The sequence below is a fragment of the Neocloeon triangulifer genome, unplaced genomic scaffold (genome assembly GCF_031216515.1).
Source record: "Neocloeon triangulifer isolate White Clay Creek 2 clone unplaced genomic scaffold, ASM3121651v1 ptg000015l, whole genome shotgun sequence".
NCBI classification, from domain to species: domain Eukaryota; kingdom Metazoa; phylum Arthropoda; class Insecta; order Ephemeroptera; family Baetidae; genus Neocloeon; species Neocloeon triangulifer.
In genome coordinates this window covers 4319292-4341119 of record NW_026775557.1, presented here as the reverse complement: position 1 = coordinate 4341119, position 21828 = coordinate 4319292, and the positions used below count along the sequence as shown (strand labels likewise).

At 35.3% G+C, this 21828-nt stretch overlaps 4 protein-coding genes across 10 annotated transcripts in view; all 4 read left to right on the top strand.

Moving 5' to 3' along the window:
- The first annotated feature begins 101 nt into the window (after nucleotides 1-101).
- On the top strand, nucleotides 102-1979 carry LOC132202530 (uncharacterized). Its single transcript, XM_059629495.1, has 3 exons — nucleotides 102-262; nucleotides 374-862; nucleotides 1265-1979. Exons 1-3 carry the CDS (start codon nucleotides 260-262, stop codon nucleotides 1523-1525), a joined length of 753 nt encoding a protein of 250 aa, XP_059485478.1. The 5' UTR covers nucleotides 102-259; the 3' UTR covers nucleotides 1526-1979.
- A 449-nt stretch (nucleotides 1980-2428) lies between these two features.
- On the top strand, nucleotides 2429-4608 carry LOC132202330 (bromodomain-containing protein DDB_G0280777-like). The gene is made up of 3 exons (XM_059629175.1): nucleotides 2429-2666; nucleotides 2859-3074; nucleotides 3458-4608. The coding sequence occupies exons 1-3, from the start codon at nucleotides 2664-2666 to the stop codon at nucleotides 4358-4360; spliced, it is 1122 nt and encodes a 373-aa protein (XP_059485158.1). The 5' UTR covers nucleotides 2429-2663; the 3' UTR covers nucleotides 4361-4608.
- Nucleotides 4609-5346: 738 nt separating this feature from the next.
- Nucleotides 5347-21828, top strand: part of LOC132202852 (breast cancer anti-estrogen resistance protein 3 homolog) — a 63071-nt gene continuing 46589 nt past the window's right edge. The window contains exons 1-2 of one of the 2 annotated variants that reach the window (XM_059630113.1): nucleotides 5347-5899; nucleotides 9911-10158. In XM_059630113.1, the coding sequence (XP_059486096.1) occupies nucleotides 9990-10158 (169 nt within the window). In that variant the 5' untranslated portion in view covers nucleotides 5347-5899; nucleotides 9911-9989. Of the gene's footprint in view, nucleotides 5900-8242; nucleotides 8333-9910; nucleotides 10159-21828 lie in introns of those variants that run through there. The other variant, XM_059630114.1, reaches the window with a different exon arrangement.
- Nucleotides 19486-21640, top strand: LOC132202274 (C-type lectin domain family 4 member F-like). 6 transcript variants are annotated; one of them, XM_059629085.1, is made up of 10 exons: nucleotides 19486-19640; nucleotides 19706-19785; nucleotides 19993-20086; nucleotides 20189-20260; nucleotides 20328-20390; nucleotides 20488-20604; nucleotides 20667-20709; nucleotides 20988-21061; nucleotides 21119-21236; nucleotides 21295-21640. In XM_059629085.1, exons 1-10 carry the CDS (start codon nucleotides 19569-19571, stop codon nucleotides 21522-21524), a joined length of 963 nt encoding a protein of 320 aa, XP_059485068.1. In that variant the 5' UTR covers nucleotides 19486-19568; the 3' UTR covers nucleotides 21525-21640. The 6 variants fall into 6 exon arrangements, with proteins under 6 accessions (XP_059485068.1, XP_059485066.1, XP_059485069.1 ...); XM_059629083.1 differs by having other exon boundaries at nucleotides 19487-19640; nucleotides 21292-21640; XM_059629088.1 differs by having other exon boundaries at nucleotides 19489-19640; nucleotides 19713-19785; nucleotides 21292-21640.

Sequence of the window (21828 nt, the reverse complement as noted above, 5' to 3'; positions counted from 1 at the left end):
CTCGAACGCGGCATGGAATTTTTCCGTTGTACAATTTTAGAATTTTTTACAACCACCTCTTCTTTTTTGACCTTGCGCAGTAATACCTCTCTGACCTCTGCTGATCTGCTCATATCTTGTATCGAGGAAGCGGACGAAGCGGTTGCAGTCGCAAGTGATGATCAGTTAGAGTTGGACAGAAGTTGAGATTGATTTCAGCACAAGACATCAAAGTATTTTTTAAATTTTGACCACACACTCGCGATTTTGAGGAAAGAAAATGGTAAAGGAATAATTTTTTTCAATGTGCTGGAATTTAGTCCTTTTTTATTATTTATTTAAAAAAAAAGAAAAATTAGAATTAATCAATTAAAAATTATTGCTTGATTTTTAGGCTGAGCCTGCATATCTGGAGCCAATCATGTCAGCAGACGAAGAGGAAAATTACTCCTCAGCCTCAGAATCCTCCTCAGACTTGGAAGGTGAGATTTCTGGCATTGCCTCTCTAATTCCCTCGGTTGAGGCTGGCCAGGTTGAACAAGAGGGAGCCGGTGCAGCAGTCGACAATTTGGCTCCGACAGAGGCCCAGCAGCCCGTCCATCAAGCTGCTGAGGCCCCTGTGCCTGTGGCCACCGTCAGGGCAATGAGGGGTGCCACCATCAAGAAGCCAGCCACAGCCGTGCAGCCCCAAATGCAGCAACCTGCAAAGGCGCCTGCCAAGACTAGAGCCAGGGTGCCTAAGAAAGCTGCTGGCAAGGAGAACCTTGGCCAGGGCGAGATGGTCGCTGCCGTTGAGGCGGCCACCAAGAAGATGGCTTCTGTTGCTGTCAAGGAGAAAAAGACCAAGACCAATACAATGACCAATGCTGCTGCCCCTACTCAGGTATAATTAAATTTTAGTCGGACTCAAATAATTTAAAACTTCATCAATGGATATAATTCAGCAGAACCTTTATTAAAAATCATTTGGAATTATTTTTATGTGAAACTTGAATTATATTTTTACCTTATTTCATATAAATTTATAACATTATGTAAAATAAATACATCAGAAATAGGATAAACTATTTTAAAATTAGGATATCATCAATCATAATGTAAAGCAATTAGCCAAATCAAAATTAACAAAAATTAATTAAATGTTACTGAGAGAAGGTAGATTTTACTCTACACGTTTGCATTTAATTATTTAGGGAATGTTACAAATTTTCTTTTAAAGGAATCTTTGCAATTCTCTCTACACAAAGATTTTTAGCATGACCAAAAGCATTTCTCTCTCCACCAGAAAACTCGCTTGGCTTCTTCGGCTTCCACTGCGAGCAAGACTGGACAGGTTGCTGGGCCCTCCTCAGCCACCAAAGAGACTGTGATGACCTGCTACCGGTGCAACATCACCTTAAAGGGGCCTGACGCTGCTAAGGACATGGACAAGCACCTGAAGGAGTGCGGACTCATTGTCTGTGTTTTATGCAACAACAAATTCAAGTCCATCAAGAACCTGCAGATCCACCAGCTAAAATTCCACGCTGAGAAAAAAACAGGATAAAAAAAATGAGAATTGAAAAATAGCAGAAGAATTGAAGGTTGATTTCAGAAAAGAAGTTTAATCAGTGATGCAAAATAATTTACTATTCTAAATGCTCTAAATATTGCGCACTGCGCATTAAAAACGTTTTCTAATTTCTTTTACAAGTAAATAATTATTATTAATTGCATTTCTTTATAGATAAAATCAAATTATGCAGAGAAATTAATTATTATTGAAACTTTTCAAAGTCAAATATATGCAAATGCATGAGCTTAAGTGTTGATTTATGCAGAAATAATTATAAAATAACTTGCAAAATAAAGTATCTATTTTTATGTAAGTAATTATTGATGTTAGTTGTGAGCCTCATTAAATAATTTTTAAAAGTAAATAAATAACATATAAATTAAAAGTAAATTCTCTTATGAGTGGATTAATCCTTTTTCTATATGATTAGCCACACTAAAAATAAAATCTCTTATTAATACAAAAAATGTATAATTACAACGTTTTAAGTCTGATCAAAATTAATGTATTAAAATTATTTAAGTATGCATTTTGTGAAAATATAGCTGCTTATAATTTCAAATAAAAAAAAACTCGAATTTTATAAAATTATAAACGGAACTAGAGTTTATTTTGCTATTTGAATTACTAAATTTTATTTTTTTTGGCGCTAAGCGCCTTCATAAGAGATAAGAGAGAGAACAGAAATGCAGAATAACCGCATTGATGAATCATCTGCAATGCATGCTCCTGTGCCAAACACATTCCAAAGGCCAAGGCTAGAGGTTATCGCAGCGCGCCAAACGCCAAAATCCCTCCCTCTTCCTTCCTCTCTGCGAGCCTCCTTTCAACAACAGAATCGAAAAACACGTTCAAACCAGTCTAGTTGTGTTTTGAGTGCTCCTCTTACCCTTTGCATTATTTCCCGCAACTACCTCATTCACACACAATTCGTTCTTCGTTCTTGGTTCGCTGTTGTTTGCGCACATTTGCCACATTTCTGCCTTCACTGCAGCGTGATACACCAATCATCCAACACCATCTTTTCATTTTTCGTGAGCGTGTTTTAAGAAGGCAGCCGTCGTTTTTGCTACAAGATATTAGACGTGAAGAGAACCTTTTCTTGATTATTGGCGTTTTGAACACAATCATGGTGCGTATGACTGTATGAATTAATAGTGTGATATGACTCCAAGAGAGGATAATATCCGGATAAAAGTCGAGAATTTGGCCACTGGGCCCTGGGGATAATTATGCAATCCTCGTTCCTCGTGGTTTTTTGTGCGCGTTATAATGTAAAATATTATTGTCATCATTTAATTTTATTCGTTTTTGCATTATACAGGCACGAACCAAGGAAGAGGCTCGGCAAGGCGACCAGCCAAAGAAGGCGGCCAAGAAAGACGGCGCTGTCTTCAAGACAAAAACTACCATCCAGGTTGTGGCCAACATTTCTATGCCTCAGACAGCAGCACAGCCCTCGTCATCTGAGCCCAAGAAGAAGTCTGTGCCCAAAGTCCCTAAAGAGAAGAAGACCAATCTGAAAGCTGCAGGTTCAGCGGTAAGAATATCACATTTAGAGAAACTTTATCATCTATTTCTTCAAAAAATGAAATTATATTATTTTAAATTACTTTATTTGAAAAGTGAATGATAAAAAATTTAATATCATGCATTTATATCAAAGCAAAGAATAAAATAAAATTGTTCATTTTCAAGCATTTTCTGTCGAACGAAATTTGAAATATTGATATATTTAATTAATCTGAATTTTAATTTATTAAAAAAAAAATGACTTTTAATATGAAACTCTAGCAAATTATTTAACGGAATGTATTGAATTTTTATAATTTTTTTTTATCTGTTGCGACTTTTGCTTATTTGCCGCCTATGTATGTGATATACACACATTTATTGTGTTTATATGGATTTTTTTAATTGCAGATGCTGAAGGAAATGAAAGCCATGGCAGTGCCACCCACTGCAGGTCACCCCTTTGACCCCTATGGTGTTGGGATCCCTTGCCACCGATGCAAAACCATGATCAGTGGGCCAGATTCTGCCGCCGAGCTGGACAAGCACCTCAAGACTTGTGGCCTGATGAAGTGTGTTCTGTGTGGCAACAGCTACAAAAACATCAACACTTTGCAGCAACACCAGATCAAGGTGCACGCTCAACCTCAACAACCTCCTCAGGAAAAACCTGCAAAGGAAAAACCTGTGAAGGAAAAGCCTGCAAAGGAAAAACCTGCAAAGGAAAAGCCTGCAAAGGAAAAGCCCCCAAAGGAGAAACCAGTAAAGCAGCAGCCTGAGCTGCTGTCTATGCAACAGCAATTGCAGCTGCTGTCTTCGCAGCAGCAACTTCAGATGCTGCCTCCGCAGCAACAACATCAGACGCTGCCTCCGCAGCAACAACTTCAGATGCTGCCTCCGCAGCAACAACTTCAGACGCTGCCTCCGCAGCAACAACTTCAGACGCTGCCTCCGCAGCAACAACTTCAGACGCTGCCTCCGCAGCAGCAAACTGCACAGCAAAACCAGCTGCTGTCTCTGCAGCAACAACTTCAGCTGCTGTCTTCGCAGCAACAATCTGCACAGAAATATCCTCTCCAGCAGCATTCTGAGATGTTGTCTCTGCATCAACAATTGCAGCTGCTGCCACCGCAGCAGCAACTTCAGTTGCTGGCTTCGCACCAACAACTTCAGCTGATGCCTCCGCAGCAGCAACTCCAACTGCTGTCTTCACAGCAACAACTTCACTTGATGCCTCCAAAGAAGCAACCTCAGCTGATGCCTCCTCCGGAGGAAACCAAGGAAATTGTTCCTTACAATTACAACTTTAACTGAGACAACACCATTCAAGCTCCATCTGATTATGATTTTTAGGTGCTGATCTTGTCTCAAATTTTCTTGTATTCAGCAGTATTCCGCGTGAAAGATCAAAGCATTTCCTCAATTTGACAATTTAACTGTTAAGAAACTGTATACCACTTTTTTATTTGAAAATTTAATCAAGACCATCATTAGATTTTATGTTTATTTATGAATGAATCTTAACATTACTCGCAAGCAAATTGCTCTTAAAAAAAGACTAAGTATTATGCAAACAGTTCGTATGTAAGGTGATTCGATTATGATTCCTATATATAAAATCATTTAAATATTTATCCAATTAACTGTTCTTGGCAACAGCTTTTATAAAGTACATTTTAAATGTCAATAAATAATCTGTGCAGCTCAAGTAATAGAAATTTCTGTGTCACGAATGAGAATTACAAGTAAATAAAAGCTACGAGAATAACTGAAATAGCGTCATAATTTTTAATATTATCTTTCCAGTTCAGCACTCTGATTGCACGACGCATTTACTGCCTCGATCCGAGGTACGAGTATGGAGCGAAATGAAATCACGCTTCTGTGCCTTCCACTTATTATAATGATTTGATTTATCTATATTTCTAACTACTTTGCTCTTAAGAAAAGTTATAAATTTACTCGGAATTATAAACAAAATTGAACTAAATTTTAACCTTATAAAAAAATTTTCACAATTCTTGAATAGAATTTAAATATTATAAAAAAAACCCTGCAGGTTTATAATTCCAAGTAAATTCTTTTTGTCGCGCATCTCGCAAAGGACGAAGGCGCAGGTATTGTTGGTCGCGCTCACAATAAAAAGCAGCTCTCTTTTTACTCACTGCGCCAATGACCCTGTCTCTTATTATTACACGCCTGGGTATGGGCACATTCAATTCTGCATCGTCTCGGGGGGCGGTGGGTGGAAGAGGGGAGAGCAGACGTGCATCTCGCGCCAGAGGAAGAAAAGTGGTCCATCGTCTTGTTGCGGCGCGGAGTCTGTGAAGGGAGGGTTGGATGAGGAAACTCCAGTCGCTATTCAGCTGTGCAGGTAGCCGCGCTGCATTCCACCGCTTGCTCCGCTCTTTTTTGAACATTTGATTTTTTTATACATTTTCCACGCGGATTTTTTAACTGCGCACTTCCTGTCCGTTTGATATGGAAGTCAGTGACTTCGGGACTTTTTAGTGCACATTTTTGTTATTCCACCAGTGTTTGGTTTTTCCAACCTCTCCGTGTTGAAAAATTTTCATTATATAAATTATTTATTTGGAAATAGTCTCACTCGGCACCTTCACGTATTTATTGCTGTGGTGCTGGGCAGGTGACATTTGCGACGTGACCCGTGTGTTGATGTCGAACGCATTGTCGAGTCAGAGGTGTCAGTTCAGTGCGCTGGATGACTAGCAGCTCTGTGAAGGTGCCTGGATAATACGCGGCTCTGTTGAAATTCGCCATCAACATACATTCAGTGATTGACTTAAAAGTGCAAAATAAGAAGAAGACTGCTGCTCTTTTAAGATAAAACAGGTGAGTTTTCTTTTCAACAATTTTATTTGTTCATTATTTATATTTATTTATTGTAAAAAAACTAAAAATTTAAAAGAAAAATTATTTACGGTTAATATTTTGCTTACAAAGCTTATTAAACGATTAGAGCAAGTTTTGTTTCATTAGAAAATTGTGAAACAATACATATTCTTATTGTTATTATAGTTTCTAACTTCAAATTATAAATAACGTTAAAACTTAATTTAAACATAAAAGTGAAATCAAAAACTATTTTAATAATTAATTCAAATAATTATAATGGAGTAAGGGATAACTTATAAAATTTCTTTGACACACATTGCATAAAGATTATGTTGAAATAAAAAGCTTTTAAATTAATAATATATAACTAATAGCTTGAGAGTTTATTTGGAAAAATTAAACGTTGATTAACATTGATGCTTTTATTTTTGAATTAAAAAATACATGATACTTTAACGTTATGAGAATTGGCACTTCATGGCAGTACACAAAAACTTAAAAATCAAAAAATCTTGTAACATTTTAAACTTCTGAGAGTGATGAAAAGAAACTCTAAAATAAATATTTATTTCATTAATATTATTGACATTGAAAAAAAATTAAAAAAAAAAACGCAAATAATTAATAACAATGTATATATTATTTTATTATAATTCAAATTATTATATAAAAAAATAATTGTTTTGGCACATATTTTATTATTTTGTTAACGTTAATGGTGTATTTTAAAAACTTCTTTTTTTAATGGTTTTTGTTTATTACAAAGATTTTAATTATTAAAAAAATTACTAATTTTGTGAGGAAAACATACAAGTTGCTAAACAAAAATTGAGACACTACGACTGTATCATAAGCTAAGATTTTCGGTGCTAAAACATTTGTGATAAAAAGACCCCATATCCGCCGCTGCTTGAGCCCACAGGCTATCATACTTTGTCCTTCTCACTATATAATCACAATTTTGACCAAAGGTGCTCCTCGCAGAAGATGAACAAGTGGTCAAACACGCATGACTTAATCATAATAATCAGTTTTTATTTACAAACAAAATGATTAAAAAAAAACAATAATAGTCAATAAGTCTTTATCTATGAGCATTAACCTCAAAAGGAGCGTAAAATTAGGTATAGCCAATACGAAAGCAGCTGTATGGCCAACCAATACATTATAATAAGAAATAATTCAATACTAACTGGTGCCGGTCGAGCGCGGTAACGAGGCAAGAAAAATGTTTTCTGTACATAAAGGTGGGTTGTACAGCAAAAAACGTCACCGGCGCGGCCAACAGGTTGCTGCCGCCGCCGCCGCTTCTTCTGCCTTTTCCATGGGACCGTTGCCTTTTTGGGAAGGCGAAGCAGAAAAGAAGCCCTAACTTAAAAAAGTGGGGGCTACACTCGAGTTGGCCGGTGAATAATGTACCCACCAAACAAAGGACGCTTATATCTGTACCAAAAGTGCAAAATGCGTAATGCGTGGTTGACGAAAAAATTATAATTTTTAATTCCTCCTGTTTCTCTGGCTCAAATTGCAGACACCCGGTGACGTCATGGGTGCGCTCGGTGGTCTCGGCTGAGTCTCCGGAGCATTTTAAGTGGGAAGTGGAAAATCGCCGATTTTGACGCGTCGGGTGCCCACGTGTTTGCAGCGAGAACGTCATTAAGCGAGATTTAATTGGCTCGGCCGTGACGGCCTAATAATAATACTTTGAGTACTCAAGGAAGGGTCCTCGTTGGAGGAATTGAATTGTCTTTTCTTCTGCTATTATAATATATACACCCGTGGGATTAGGGATTATTAAGAGCAGCTCTGTAGCACGGATTAATTTGAATTTCGCGTGGGCCCAGTACTTTCAATGGCTGTTTTTTCTGAATAATAAAAACGGCACTGCAGGGTTCGCTGGTAGATATTTTTTGCTTTTATTGCACGTTGAATAACGACTGAGTGACGGAAGGAGGAAAGAAACTCAAATCTGCGTTAAATTAGGGTTTAACGATTGCGCCCCGGTGAAGGGTAATTAAACCAGCTTTTTACTTCAAATATACATTATGGTTGCGATTTATGGTTTTTCAACTTAACACGAGTTAACATTTAAAAAATATTTTTGTAAGATAAAATTTGGTAAACAAAATTTATTTATAAATATAAATGAATTAATACAAAAAAACTAGGAATAATTTTTTTCCTGGAACTCCCAACACAATTGTTGCTGCAATTATTTAAGAATTGGGAAGCGCCGCCAGCAGCAAAACAGTGCACTATGCAATCGCGCCCTTTTGTGCTCAAATCAGAGGGAAATTAGGTGGGCGGAGTCAGTATTTATTTACAATGTGTCTAGTTATGCCGCGTGTCGCTTTTCTGTCCAAAATTCGGTCGAAAACAAGAGAAAATTCGGTCCGTCCCGGTGACATGCATCATCAGCGAAAGCAGCAGGTTAGTTTCAATTTTAACTCGGTTTTTTACTCTCGCCAGATGAATCAAATTGTTTTTATTTTTTATTTATTCGCTTCCATAGCAATCGTTTTGAGCATAAAACTAATTTAAACCGAAAAATATACATAACAAGCGTCCTTACTGTACAATCTTTGGAGCCCTTCGCGTTTAAAGTGATAATAATTCTATTATTCTTTAATAAATCAAAACATATTGATATCATTTTCTTTTTAATTTTTTTAGCGTATTTAATCTTTTATGTGTTTAAAATTGCTTCCGTTAATGAAATTTAGACAAAGCCTGTTATTATTTGAATAGGATGAGCCGGGAAGAGCTATACATATTATTAGAGATTAATCTAAGCCACGACCTCTTATATCAAACGACAACGGAAGCTCAACCGTCACATCACATAAGATAAATTTGAGAACATTATTTTCCTATTCTATCATAATATATACATGCGTGTTTATTTATTTATTTTATTTGTTGCTAGTAAAATTTTTGTATCATTTTGCTTCAGAATGAAGTATTCAAATTTGTTAGCTTCTAGTGTGTTTGCTTATCAATTATAAATCAAACACCACAATTTTTTAAGAAATCTGTTTTTGTGTGGTTTTATGAAGCTGCCTTGCGTTTATATAGCAGTGAAAAGAATCTTGCTCTCTCTGTGTAAAAAATCTCCCCCGTTGTACAAATTCAGCTGCTTCCTCTGCTGTATAGAGTGCTGACCTGCGATTCCAAGAAGAAGGTGCACGGAATTCCTGGCGCAATAAAAATGTTAATCCCCCAAACAGGGTCTTACAAACAAGCTCTTTTTTTAGACTTAAATGCGTTTTCCCTGTGAGTGGCCTTTGTATTTGTTGTGAGGGCGTAAGGCTGAATTGACTGCATCTTTCGGCGAATGAAGCTGATATTAAAAATTTCTTATCTTGTTTGCAAACTTTTTTATAATAGGGGCTTCTGCAGATCCGACATTGGCGACGTTCAATAAAGATAAGATTTAATTCGCGCAGTTAAAGGTCCACATTCAAAAGTAAAGCAAACACAAGAAACTAATAAATATGTACAACTAGAATATTTTGTTTCTATGAATTTATTTGCAAATTATCTTAAGGTTGTGTATATTTTGCCCAAATAACATTTTTTTAACACTAGATCAATTATGAGAGTTATAGCAATTTTTTTAATTAAAAACAAAATTTATTAGAATAACACAGGTTAATGATATTGTAACATTAAATTTATAGATTTATATCTTGATAATACAGAAAGTTGTGGAACGTTTCTTTAGACGTCCTTTGCTTTTTTATTTTATTTAATATTCTTAGATTTAAACAATAACCGATAATGAAAATTTAAAAATTAAAAAAAGTTGATCTTTATCAATTATTTTTAAAAATTTAAAATTTGAACTTGTTATAGCCTTATGAAATCAATATTAAATATCACCTTGGTCGGCCGTTCAAGTCTCTTAGTCAGTGCAAAGTGATTTTCGTTGAGCTCTTTTTACTTCTTGGCAATGAAGGAACAAAGCACGTTCTTATCTCTTTTTCTTTCACTCATCCATGTTGGCAGGCGGCTTTGCTGATCGCGATCGGGCGATTGTGAGACGGCGGGTGGATCACTCGCAGTGCGCGACCGAGCGAGCTGAAGAATGGTTATGTCGGGCCGAGACGCCGCGGCCCTCGAGCCTCGCGAGAAAATCGTCACTCCACCGAACGGATTAAATGCAGAGCAACCTGTGCCCAAGCATCGGCCGCCGCCAAGTCCTCGACCTGTCCACAGACACAACTCGGACGCTTCAACCTTGAGCCAGGCCGCAGGTAGGAGAATCTTTTGCTCCGTTGCACGATTTTCGTTATTTATAATTATATTTTTGGGGCTACTTACAAAGATTATGTGAGATGTGTCAGATATGAAAAGAAGAGTGATCAAAATGTGATGGTCGGTTTTGAGATAAGATTCATATTAATAATATGAATGAAATTGCTAAGTAATAATATTCGGAATAATAGGGTATTGTAAATAGAAATCAAACAAAAAATTTACACCGATTAAAAAAATGCTAATTTTTTTAATACAATCCTTTCTGAGGAGAATTTTTTTTAATTCAATTAAAAATAGAAAATACATATTTATAGATTACTCTAAGTAAATTTTATTGCTTGGTTATTAAAAATTTGCACTGATTTGCACTTATGAAGCGTTAAAAATTAAAATATGCTTTTTTTGCGATAATTTTTAATACCCTTCTTTAATAGACCCACAATTTTCTTTACTGATAAAATTTTTATCTTTCAATTTAAAAATGCTACAATAACTATTTACTAATCATTCTCTACTTAATTTGGTCGATTCAATTTGAATATTAAAATTTGAAGAAATATGAAATGTAAAAGATTTAAAAAATATAATACTTTTATAACTTTTTTTCAATATTCTTGGCTGCTTCGCAATGCACGTCCTCAATATTTATCACATTTTTTTATATTTACCAAAGAGGGTCGGTGCTTTTACACTCTCTGTGTGTTCCTCCAATGAGTTGCAAAAATTTCCATCTGCCGATAAAACTGGACAAACAAGGAAGCGTCTGTCCTGATAGGTCTCTGCTAAATTTATTAGCTCGAAGTCTCATCAGATAGAATACTTATTCACATGTATAATAATTTGAAGAGAAGTGGAGACATAAACATTAAATATCTCCAAAGTTATAACTATCTAAAGAGTCAAGAAGTTATTTATAATATAAAAGTACTAAATTTCTCGTATGCTCTCTTCACGATTAAAATAAGCAGAGAAAAACGGCGCTCCGTAATGCAAAGGCAAATTGATTTATATCGCAATTAGACAAGACTGTGGATGCTGCTTTTTGCCTCTCGCTCTCTTGTCTGAAGTACACGCACGCAGAGGCTTCACTTCTATTGCACGCCGGATTAGATTTATTGTTATGTAATGTAACTGTTCTCGTGGAACAATTTCATATCGGTTCTGCTGAATTACGCCAGATTTATTACTCTTTGTGCTCTGCTCAGCAGTTTCAGGACACGAAAAGTTACTTTGATTTTATTTAGTCAGCGAGAAATGAAAATTTAAGTTCATTCCTCCTGGGGATTTAAAAAAAAATTGAAGACAATCTCCTAGCGAATTCACGAGTTTCCCAGATAATTTTTTTAGTTTGAAACGCGGAATTCTCATGCTGGAGAGAGGACGTTGTATTACTTTGCGATCATGAATGCCGTGAACATGCAACTCATGAACTCAATAATGAGTAATTGCACGGTCGATGTAAAAAAATTGTGGTCCAGGTTCCGCTCTGCCGAGTTCGAGTCCATCATCACCCTCCGTGGAATACGTAATAAAATAATATGTAATGATCGTCAGCAGGCGAAAAAACCGTGACGAAACCTCAAATAAAAACGCGCAGCCTTCCCATCACAACAAACTCGCACACATGCCTTTTGGGTGTGATGATATCCTGATGATCCCCGCAGCAAAAAGCAAAGTGGGCCCATGTGGGGGTCGCGTCTTCTCCGCGTGTATATTTGTTTTCCGAAAGAGGAAGAAGCGGGACTGAAATTCGATCTCTAAATAAGTGGTGGCGCTTTTTGGGTTGTAATGCGGGACAGGGACGATGTTGCAAGAAGCCGCTCAAATTGCAAGCACAGATTTTTACTCAGTTGACAAAGTGGATCCATTACAATTATTTGCTGTCAAAATTCGTTCTTGAACCCATACGTTGCTCGCTAAGTCACACGTTTTATCATTGAAATAAAGCTTTTACTTCTTATAAATGAGCACAGTTATTAATAACAATAATTTTGCTTCGGGCTCACTTCTGATCATAATGCATTTTAACTATGGAGTAATCAATATTCTTAGAAAATTATTGCACGCCAGTAGTTTTATTTTAAAGTAATTTAAAAATGTTTATTAATAGTTTATTTAATAAAATTTCATTAAATAAAATACCTAAGTTTTTTATTCACAAGTTTTTATTTAACTTATTTTTACTTAATTTTATAAAAAAAAAATCAATTAGTTTTTAATTTATCCAAGTTATATTAGAAACCTTTTTTTAATTTTATTCCTTAGTAAAAAACTAGAAATAAATATGTTATATTACCAGTTTGTGACTATATGGTGTCAAGGTAGATAATTAATGTTTTTTTTTTATAATTGTAAAATTATTTATGGAAATTCTAACTTTATATCAGAAATAATGCAAGGTATTTGAGTTGGAGAATCACAAAGCACTGGTACCGTGAAATAGAATTACTTCAATATGTTTCGCGAACATTCGATATTAATCAGTTTGCAATATTATGCAGATTTCCACGCGATTTCGATTTCACACGTCTCAACGCTCATCGTTAGCCTTGGCCGAGACACGCGGCTTGCGCGGGTGACATAATTCTGCTGGCAATAATGAAAAAAAAAATGGCTCAGCACCCACCTCGTACTCCAGCGTGACCACCTGGACCTGGTGCAAAAGGAAGGTCGTGCCTTTGATTTTGCGCGAACATGTGGTCCATTAACCCAACAAAAGAGAAGGCGCGCCCTACTTAACGATGGTGCGAATCTCTATCTCGGGGACAACTCCTTTTTCGACGCGAAACGTAATTTATTGCGGCTGATTGTGTTTAATTTATATGTCGTTTCGCAAATTAAAGAGCTTGTGTATCTTTTCTGCGTTTGAGGTTTAGATTGAATGTGGGAGATGGGATTAAAAGGAAGAGGAGGACATAAATCAGTAGAATTAAAGGCAAAATATTTAGACACTGCACTGACAGCAAGTGGGATTTTGTTGATTCGAAAAGTAAGTTTTTAATCCGTCCATGATTAGCATAAAAACTACGTAAAAAATAAAATAAAGCACAAAATACAAAATATGAAACTATCTTGAAATTTAAAAATTAAAAAAAAAATAAAAACGAATACTAAATATCCTAAATATGTCATTGAATTTTGATTAAAATGAAGATTAAAAATTAAAATTAAATCAATGGATACTCTCGATTTAAGTCCCGGTCCCGATTTTCTAAAATCATGAATAAAATATTGTTTAATTCTTCATTCTCTCGCTCGCCTGTTGTGTGTTGAACGCGAGTAGTTTTTGAGCTGCAGGCTGGAAGCTCGTTCAAGCTTTACTCGAAAGATGGCAACGATGCCCAGTTTTATTTACGGGGGTAACGACTTCACTATTCACTATATATAGCGCAAGCATCGCAGTACATACTTTATAAACTATATTATGTACATTAAATACATAAAAATAATGATAAGTTGCACTGACTAATGGGAAATTTTTAGGAAGCAAAACATCTCTTTATTAAATTTAGTGCTTCATCAGTTAAAATTTAATATAAAAGATTGCAGCATTTTTTTTTTAAATTTCCAATAACCTTGAACAACAATAATTTGTCCTGTGGAAAGTTAAATCAAATTTAAATTTAGATGTAATTTTTTTAATAGTTAAATTAAAGGGCTTTATAGTTACCGTTATGCATTTTTTTTTTTAGATTTACTAACAATTATAATATAATATATTTTCTTTATTATTATAAAAATCTTAGCACACAATATCATTTTTCAGACATTTTGATTTTGTTTTAACACTTTTTTTGGTGTTGACATAGTAAATATGTAGTGTTTACATTCAAATGCAAATTCGTGCAAGTCTACACACAAGGCTTACAGCACCATTTTTTTGCAACGTCGATTACTCCAGCAGTAAAGCATGGCCGAGGGCCAAATCGTAAAAATTACGGCAGGGCTCCGCAAGTGGCTGCTCACTTTGGCCAATTTTAAGCGAAATTCGCTTTTTATGGTGCATTTAATTTCCTTTTGCAAAGAGTAACGCTACTTTCACCATCGCTCCTAAAGTGGCTGGCGCGCGAATTAAAGCTAAGGTGCCTATCATTTGATACATCGACACACAATAATAAGTGCAAGTAATATTAGCCCGCGCGCACACAAAAAAGTCGATTACTAATTTGGCGAATGCTAAAAGCTGCTTTTGCGCCAATCAGCAAATTATGTTTACTTTCCAATTTGTGCAACACTTGGCACCTCGATTTATTAACCTCAATTTAAAGTAAAAACATTTATATGAGAGATGAGATGAATTCAAGGCTGGGATATTATTCCCTCACCGTAAACACCCTAAGAAAAGGATTGAAAGAGATTGTTTTGTTTGTTCAAGTCTTTGAATGTGTCTGCATGGTACGAAGTGCACTGAGTGTTGACACTCGTTGTTAGAGTGCAATTAGGTTAATTAGCACTTTGTCTCCCAGACAACATGTGGCTTGACTTTTGCTTGGTTAGATTAAACAGAACGCAAGTGTTAATGAGCACGTTCCAGCAGCACCTGCTCCTCTGAAAATGTAATGCAGCATGGAATTGTGATTAAGCTTTGAAAGTGTTTGCAACGCTTGTTACTTTTAACGGCTGCTAATTGAATTAACTTTAATCAATTGAATTAAAAGTGAACATTATGACGCCCTTTTGTAAATACACAAAAGAATTTTATAAGAAATCGGTATATATTTGGTTTTGAAATTTTTTTTAACCTGCAAAATAAATCAAACTATTAGAGTAAAATTAGTTAAAGATTTTGCAGGTTCTTCTTTCTCGTTCAGTCAGCTTGTTGCAAAATGTTAAGGAGATAATTGGTCTCCTCGTTCGCACACTGCCTATTCAAACCACTTGACAACACTCTTGCTCTTCTCAGCCAGTCTTCTCAATGCGAATCTGAGTCTCGAGAGCGCCAGCTGCTGCTCTTGTCAATTTATTTCGTATAATTCACTTTGTCATTCCAAGTGCAATTCTCAATACTTAAACTGGATACGTGACCACTCGGCAACTGTTCTGTAAAATTGCTTCTGAGGAGCCCTTGCAAAGAAAAGCAGTTCACAACAAATTTTTGTTTCAAGAAAATATTTATTGGGTGCGAATTTAGGGCAACTATGCCCCATACATGAACTCATCCAAATAAATGACAAAAACAAAATTTTTATTCAAACTTAAATAAAGATTTTCCATTAATACTTTGACATCAAAATGATTAAATTAATTACATTATTATTATTCAATAGTGTTAATATAAATTTAATTTAAATTTTTTTACAGTGGTAGGAACTTATTTTATTATTAAATAATTTTTTTAAATTTATATTTACAATATTTTAATATTTTGTAAACACATATTTAATTAAAAAAAAACTGTAATTTTGTTGCTTCTATCTTCTATTAAATATGTATGTGTTATAACATACTTCAATAATTTTTTTATTATTAAATTTACATGCTGAAATACTGTTATCATATCTTGAAACTTTATCTTTATCTCGACTTTATTCAGATACCAGATGTCTAGAAATTAAGAAATCTTAGATGTAAATCAATTACCTGGCTCCATTTACCGAAACGTAAGGAATGCCTGTATTCAACAAATTAGACGATGATTAAAATTCTGGTGTACACATTCCTTGGGCTCTGCTTATTAATATGTGCATATTATTTTTTGTAATTAACATTTGAAAAAAAGATATGAAATTATTCACTTGTAGTATATAAGGATTGATTTTTACGATTATTGCTTAGGAGCTTTGCAATTTTTCAAGTTGCAGATACGTAAAGGCAAATAGACAATAAACTATCATTGACTTTAAAATAAATACTGAATACCTCATTTGATAAATAAATTTTTAGCATGATCCATTCATTGAGCTTTTAGTAAGCAAAACAAATATATAAATATTTCACTGTATGTAAACTAAAAATAGATCTTACATTTGAAATATTCGTCTTGATATTTGGTGATCAGTTGCAATTGTTTGCGCGCAACCAGACGGCCGATTGTCTCGCCATTGAAACAGAATTGCAAACGCCGAGTGCCACAGGCTGCAATTTTCTTATGTTCCTTTTTCCGTCTGCGTCTCGTCTGTACACCCAGCGGGAGCAATTACGCAGAATTGTGCACTTGAATCTTTCTTTCCTGCCAACGGCTGATGCAAGCTCGCCACTCGAGATCACTGCTGCGTTGGCGGACTCGAGCGAAAAGGGTCAAAGGATGCAGGAAGATTTTTTTCCAATTCAAATCGAAACCAATACGGCTGCACAACGAGAACCCAGACACACCAAAAGCAGACGCTCATTATTTTTCCTCCTCTCTCTTTGGTGCATATTCATCGCACCTTTGAAACACAGCCAGCAGCACACGCGGATCACATATCATTAAAATCTACACGCGGCATTATTTCGAATTGAATGAAAAGTGAGATTCATTTAAAGCGCGACTGCTCGGAATTTTTTGCACGCAGATTCTTCTTTCTTTGAAATTTGTTTTGGTACGTGTCTTTGTGCAAAATTAGTTTCAAGGTCTTGCTCTCAGAAATGTTTATTTGTATATTTAATTCTAGGAAATGCAGGTCAGCATGTTTTCATTAGTTTTTTTTTGCAGACTTATATAAAAAAAAAATCACTTAAAATGGAGTTTCAGTCCGTGGTCAAGAAAAGAAAACACTCTTTCTTAACACGCTTGGCAGTTAAAAGAAATTTTGATAAGTGTCCATTTTGATGGGGCTAATGTGCCGAAACGAAAAGCTTGTTTGTGGGGCTCATAGGCTTTATGATTCTGTGGCGGTGCCGTTGTTTTAGATAAAAGAGTCGTAAAAGAGAGGATGAATTCGTGTCTTCGATCGTGCTGTCTTGAAGCTAACCCTTTCCTCTAAATTATTGGACGTAACTGTTCACAGTCCTCAAAACTCTTGAGAACTTTTATTAATAAAAAGATTGTGTTTGTCAACAGCTTATTCAGATCTTTTCAATCCTTTTCCAACAGGTTTGTGAAAATTTAAATTGTCTTTTCATCACATATATTGACTGAAAATCAGTTTAATTTGGGTAATTGTGTAGCTTGGAAGCTCAAACAAAGTAAAAACGGACATTATAGACACGCTGCTGCTTGCGCTCTATTATATGCTTTAGTGAGCAATTAATCTTCACCAGGCGCAGCGGATCCGACCACCCACCAGCAAGCAAGTGATGTTCATTCTCACTGAAAAAAGCTAGGCCGTTTCACGTCCAATTAAACTTTGTTTTGCTCCAAAGTTTCTCATGTTTATATAGCCACAGCAGTTTAATGAGACAAAAGCTCAAAGACACAGTAATTTAATTGAGATAAATCTTCCTCAAGTGTCATTTTTTTTTTGTTATCCTTGTTGATAAATGACGTGGATAATAATTTGGGTAAAACTGCCTCCTTCCGTGGTAGCCGCTGCGATCTTTAATCTTGTATAAACGCGGCGTTCAGAAAAGGAGCAAATTTGAATTTTACAAGGAGCAGTTCTTCAACCAGTTTCGCCTATAGGTGTGTTTAATAATTACACGCCATCAGCAGGCGAGACGAGGCGTCGCGGTTCACTCACGAACGCTCTCAAGTTCAACACTTTTCTCAAATTCATTTTGTATGCGAGAGATTGGGAGGCAGATCGAAAACCAAAGAGGTAATTTTATAATCTGATGCGGCAAATTAGCCGAGCTATTTCTCAAAGCGAGGGATTAGAGAGATGGAATAATTAAGGAGGAAAGCATTAATTTTCTAACTTACAGATTTAAAAATAAAATCTTGGGCACAATTTTCGCAGTAAAATTTGAGATTTAAATTTCTTATCTTAATCCCTCTTAAGCTTTCAACTGATTAAGGAAGTGAATTAATTGTGAAATAAGAAAGACACATTAAGAAAACGAATCCAAGATAAGCCGAAGTTGCCACGTAATTACCTGACGCTGAAATGAGACTGTGCATATACACGTGTACTTAACCTTTTGTGGCTGTCGCAAAAACCAAGAGCCATTAATTTAATCTCGTCGGCATCGAGCAGTTCCTGCGCTCGAAATTGCTCCGGGGATTAAATATTCACACGCGGAATCTCTTTCACGTATATGAATAATCACATCTGCTACTTTCATGTACCGGAGAGGAGTTTTATACAAACGGCGCGGCGGTCTTTTGCTCGCCAAGGTCGATTGGTTTCCTGGTGGTGCGTGCGTGATTTTTTAAACACTTAAGTGTCCGACCTGTACAGAGAGGAGACTACTTTTCAGTTTGTATATACCAGAGCAATTATTCATTGTACATGCTCGGTGCATTTTTTGCCGCGACACGGAGGCAGGGAGACGCAACGACGACCGCTCATTTTCAGAGATGCAAAGAGATCGCCTTTTATGGCTGCAGCGCACCTATTTCCCCGTTTTTTATGCACTGTCCTTCTCAACTGCCAATCTGAAATTAAAATTTCGAAATTCGCTGATGACTTAAATTATTTCACTTTGTAGGGTTTTTATTTTGCACTCTGCTTGCGTGACTCGGCAGAAAAGAGGAAACTAATTAATTGAATTGCACGTCATCGGTGTACTCCTTAATTATACACTTTCAAAGGGGGCACCGCAACTAAGGGATTTTCGCAACTCCTTCGTTAAGTTTTATTGCAGAAGATAATGCGTCCTCCTTTGATCAATAGATTGCAAAAGCTAAATGTAATGATTATATTTTTCTGGACAAAATTCATCATTAAATTGATGAATTGATGTACTGCATGACGCGATTAATTTATTTTTCAGTTGGAATTTATAGATTTACTGTTTTCTTTCAAGTCGTTTTTTATGGATTTTAAAATTGATAGAAAAAACAATCTTCAAAGAACAAATCAAAGATCCAGTATCAAGGAAAAGGTCGTCACATTTAGTATAAATGGCATTTTTAATCCCAGCAAGAGATTGAGTAATTCTTACAAGTTGCTATTGCAATACCTTATAATTTTTAAACAATTAAGTTACTTTATTGTTAATCTTCCTAAAATCGTGAAAAAAATTGAATTTGGATGAATGAGCAGAAACGGTATGACAAATAATAGTTAATTTGCTAAAACGCCCAATATCAAAAGAGACACGCCAACCACAATATAAAAAAAGGACTTCAACATTAAGTTTCAATATTTTCTCCAAGGTTTATTTTGAATTCATTAATCTGAATTTAATATAAAATATTAATAAAATTAATATTTTTACTTTATGCATTGCTGGCACTTTTGTTAAAAGTTCAATGGCACAACGAGGAAAGTGTGAGTACAATGTACAGCCGGACCCTATATAGCTCACTGAACAAAGATTAAAGCTCGGTCAATGCCAAATTAACAATAAGATCAACAAGAGCACTTGGGGCAACAGCATCATGGGTGCCGCATCCACTGATTATGTTGCCCTGTTTTTCGTCTACACTTTGGCACTTTTTGCGCTTTCAGAGGTAAAGTTACATTTAAAGTATTCATATAAAAATCTATAATATATTTAAAAATAAATTTTTTAAAGGGTACAGGAAATAACTGTAGCTCATGCAAAGAGCAGGACTGTTTGCAGCTGGAAGCAGCCCTGAAGAAAAGTGAATTCCTGTAATTAAGATTTTTATATTAATTCTCAATCAACTTGTTTTTTTTTCACTTAAATAATTGAGGAACGGTATTTCTTAAATGGTTGTTAGAGTCTTTTATTTTTTTAATAGGAAAACTAAAAACATCTGATCCCACCCCGCGATCCTTAGAATATATTCCGTTTTTCAATTCAAACAACATATTTTATTTTCATAAAATTTATTACAGCATTACGGAAATCAAAGATATCATGCTAGAGAAAGAGGCCGAAAATAGGCTTGTCAGGAAGCAAATTGTGGACTCCAAAACCGTTAATGCCAAGGTTCTTCATCTGAATTCTCGTTTTTAATGCTTTAAACGTTTAAAATTTAGAAAAATATACTATTTAATTTTAGCCTGATTTTAATTTTTTTTGTTCTTTAAGGCCATAGAAAAACTTGCAAAACGATTGGAACTTGTAGAGGGGAGTTCAAAAACTTTGGCAAATGGTGTAAATGTAATAAATCGAAGCAATTTTAAGATTTTCAATGTGACAGTAATTTTTATTTGACTATGATATGTAGGCACTCAACTCAAGATCTGATAAATTCAGCGAGGAACTTAAAACTGTAGCCAAGGACTTGAACGTAACGTTTATTTCTCTATACTATTTTATCCAATTTTTTCCCCACTATTTTCTCATGGAAGTAAATTGTGCCTAAACTATTGTATCACTATTTTCAGTCTACTTGTCAACCAAAATTGGAAAAAGAGGTTCAGGAATGTGATTTATTGGCAGAAGAACTGGCAAATGCAAAATCTAGCTTTGATTTGGAGCTGAACAAGACAAAGAGCCTCTATGTATGAATTCGCCACAATTTTACCTATCGATTGAATTCCTATGGTCCAAATATTAATTTTAGGAACCGAAATATATGAAATATGACAAGCTAAAATTAAAATTAGGTGAGCAATATTTTTTTGTATAATATTTTCAAAGGCTGCGCATCCCAAAATTATGTTGGTACACGGCTGCCGTCAGAGCCATGGGGCCTTATGGCTCGGGCGGAAGACATCTTTTTTTTTGGCCAACATAATAGAGCTGATGCGTGGCCTTTGAATATTTTCTTATTCTGACAATGAGGTAAAATAATAAAATTTTTATTAGTACATCTGAATATTCTATTAAAAACAATTTCTCTGCCAAATATCTCAAGTTAAGCGTAATCAAAATATATTTGTAGATACATTATTGAAAAATCCCAAAAATAGCATAAATTTCGCAAATGGAAGATGGTACCATTATGAGGAAACCAAGGTAAGCGTTTAATAAACTGCGCTAAAATTGATTGGTTTAAACAACACATTCATGCAGCTGTCGTGGAATGATGCTAAATCATTTTGCGAGGACCGCGACATGATTTTGCCCAACACAAAAACTTTTGGCGACTCTGTGGTAGTTTGGGGCAAAGCCGGCATCATGAATCTCTACGGTAAAAATATTCCTTAAATTATCGCCCAGCAAATGTCAAAATCAAATTTCTGTAGAAGTGTGGATCCATGGTACGGACGCAGGTCGTCCTAAGGGAGAATACGCATGGAGCGATGGTACAGTTGTGCAGGATTTGAGCCAAGGCAGATGGCACTATGGGGAACCCTTGTACAATTATGCGGATGATGCGCCTCAATGCATGTGTTTGTACCTCAGCAGATTTTATGCGAGACCTTGTACCATGAAACTGTCTTTTGTCTGTGAAATGCCACCTGAAACAAAAGAATAATTTACTCTGCTGATTTGCCTCTTAATTGGTCTTTAAATAAGTGCATCTGTAACCACTTTTCCTGCTTTTATAATTTCTTATCAAGTATCGAAAATAAAATTTTATTATTCTCAACATACCAAATATTTTTATTTAAACTGTGCCGTGAAATGAAAACCAAGTAAATATTTTTTCTATCAAAAATAAAATAAATTTAATAACTTCTAAAAACCGAATTGATCATTTTTTTTCTGCCAACCAGTTGAAATAATTTGTTTCCAAATAAGGATTTTTTCTGGTGAAAAACAAAATTTGTGAGAATAAG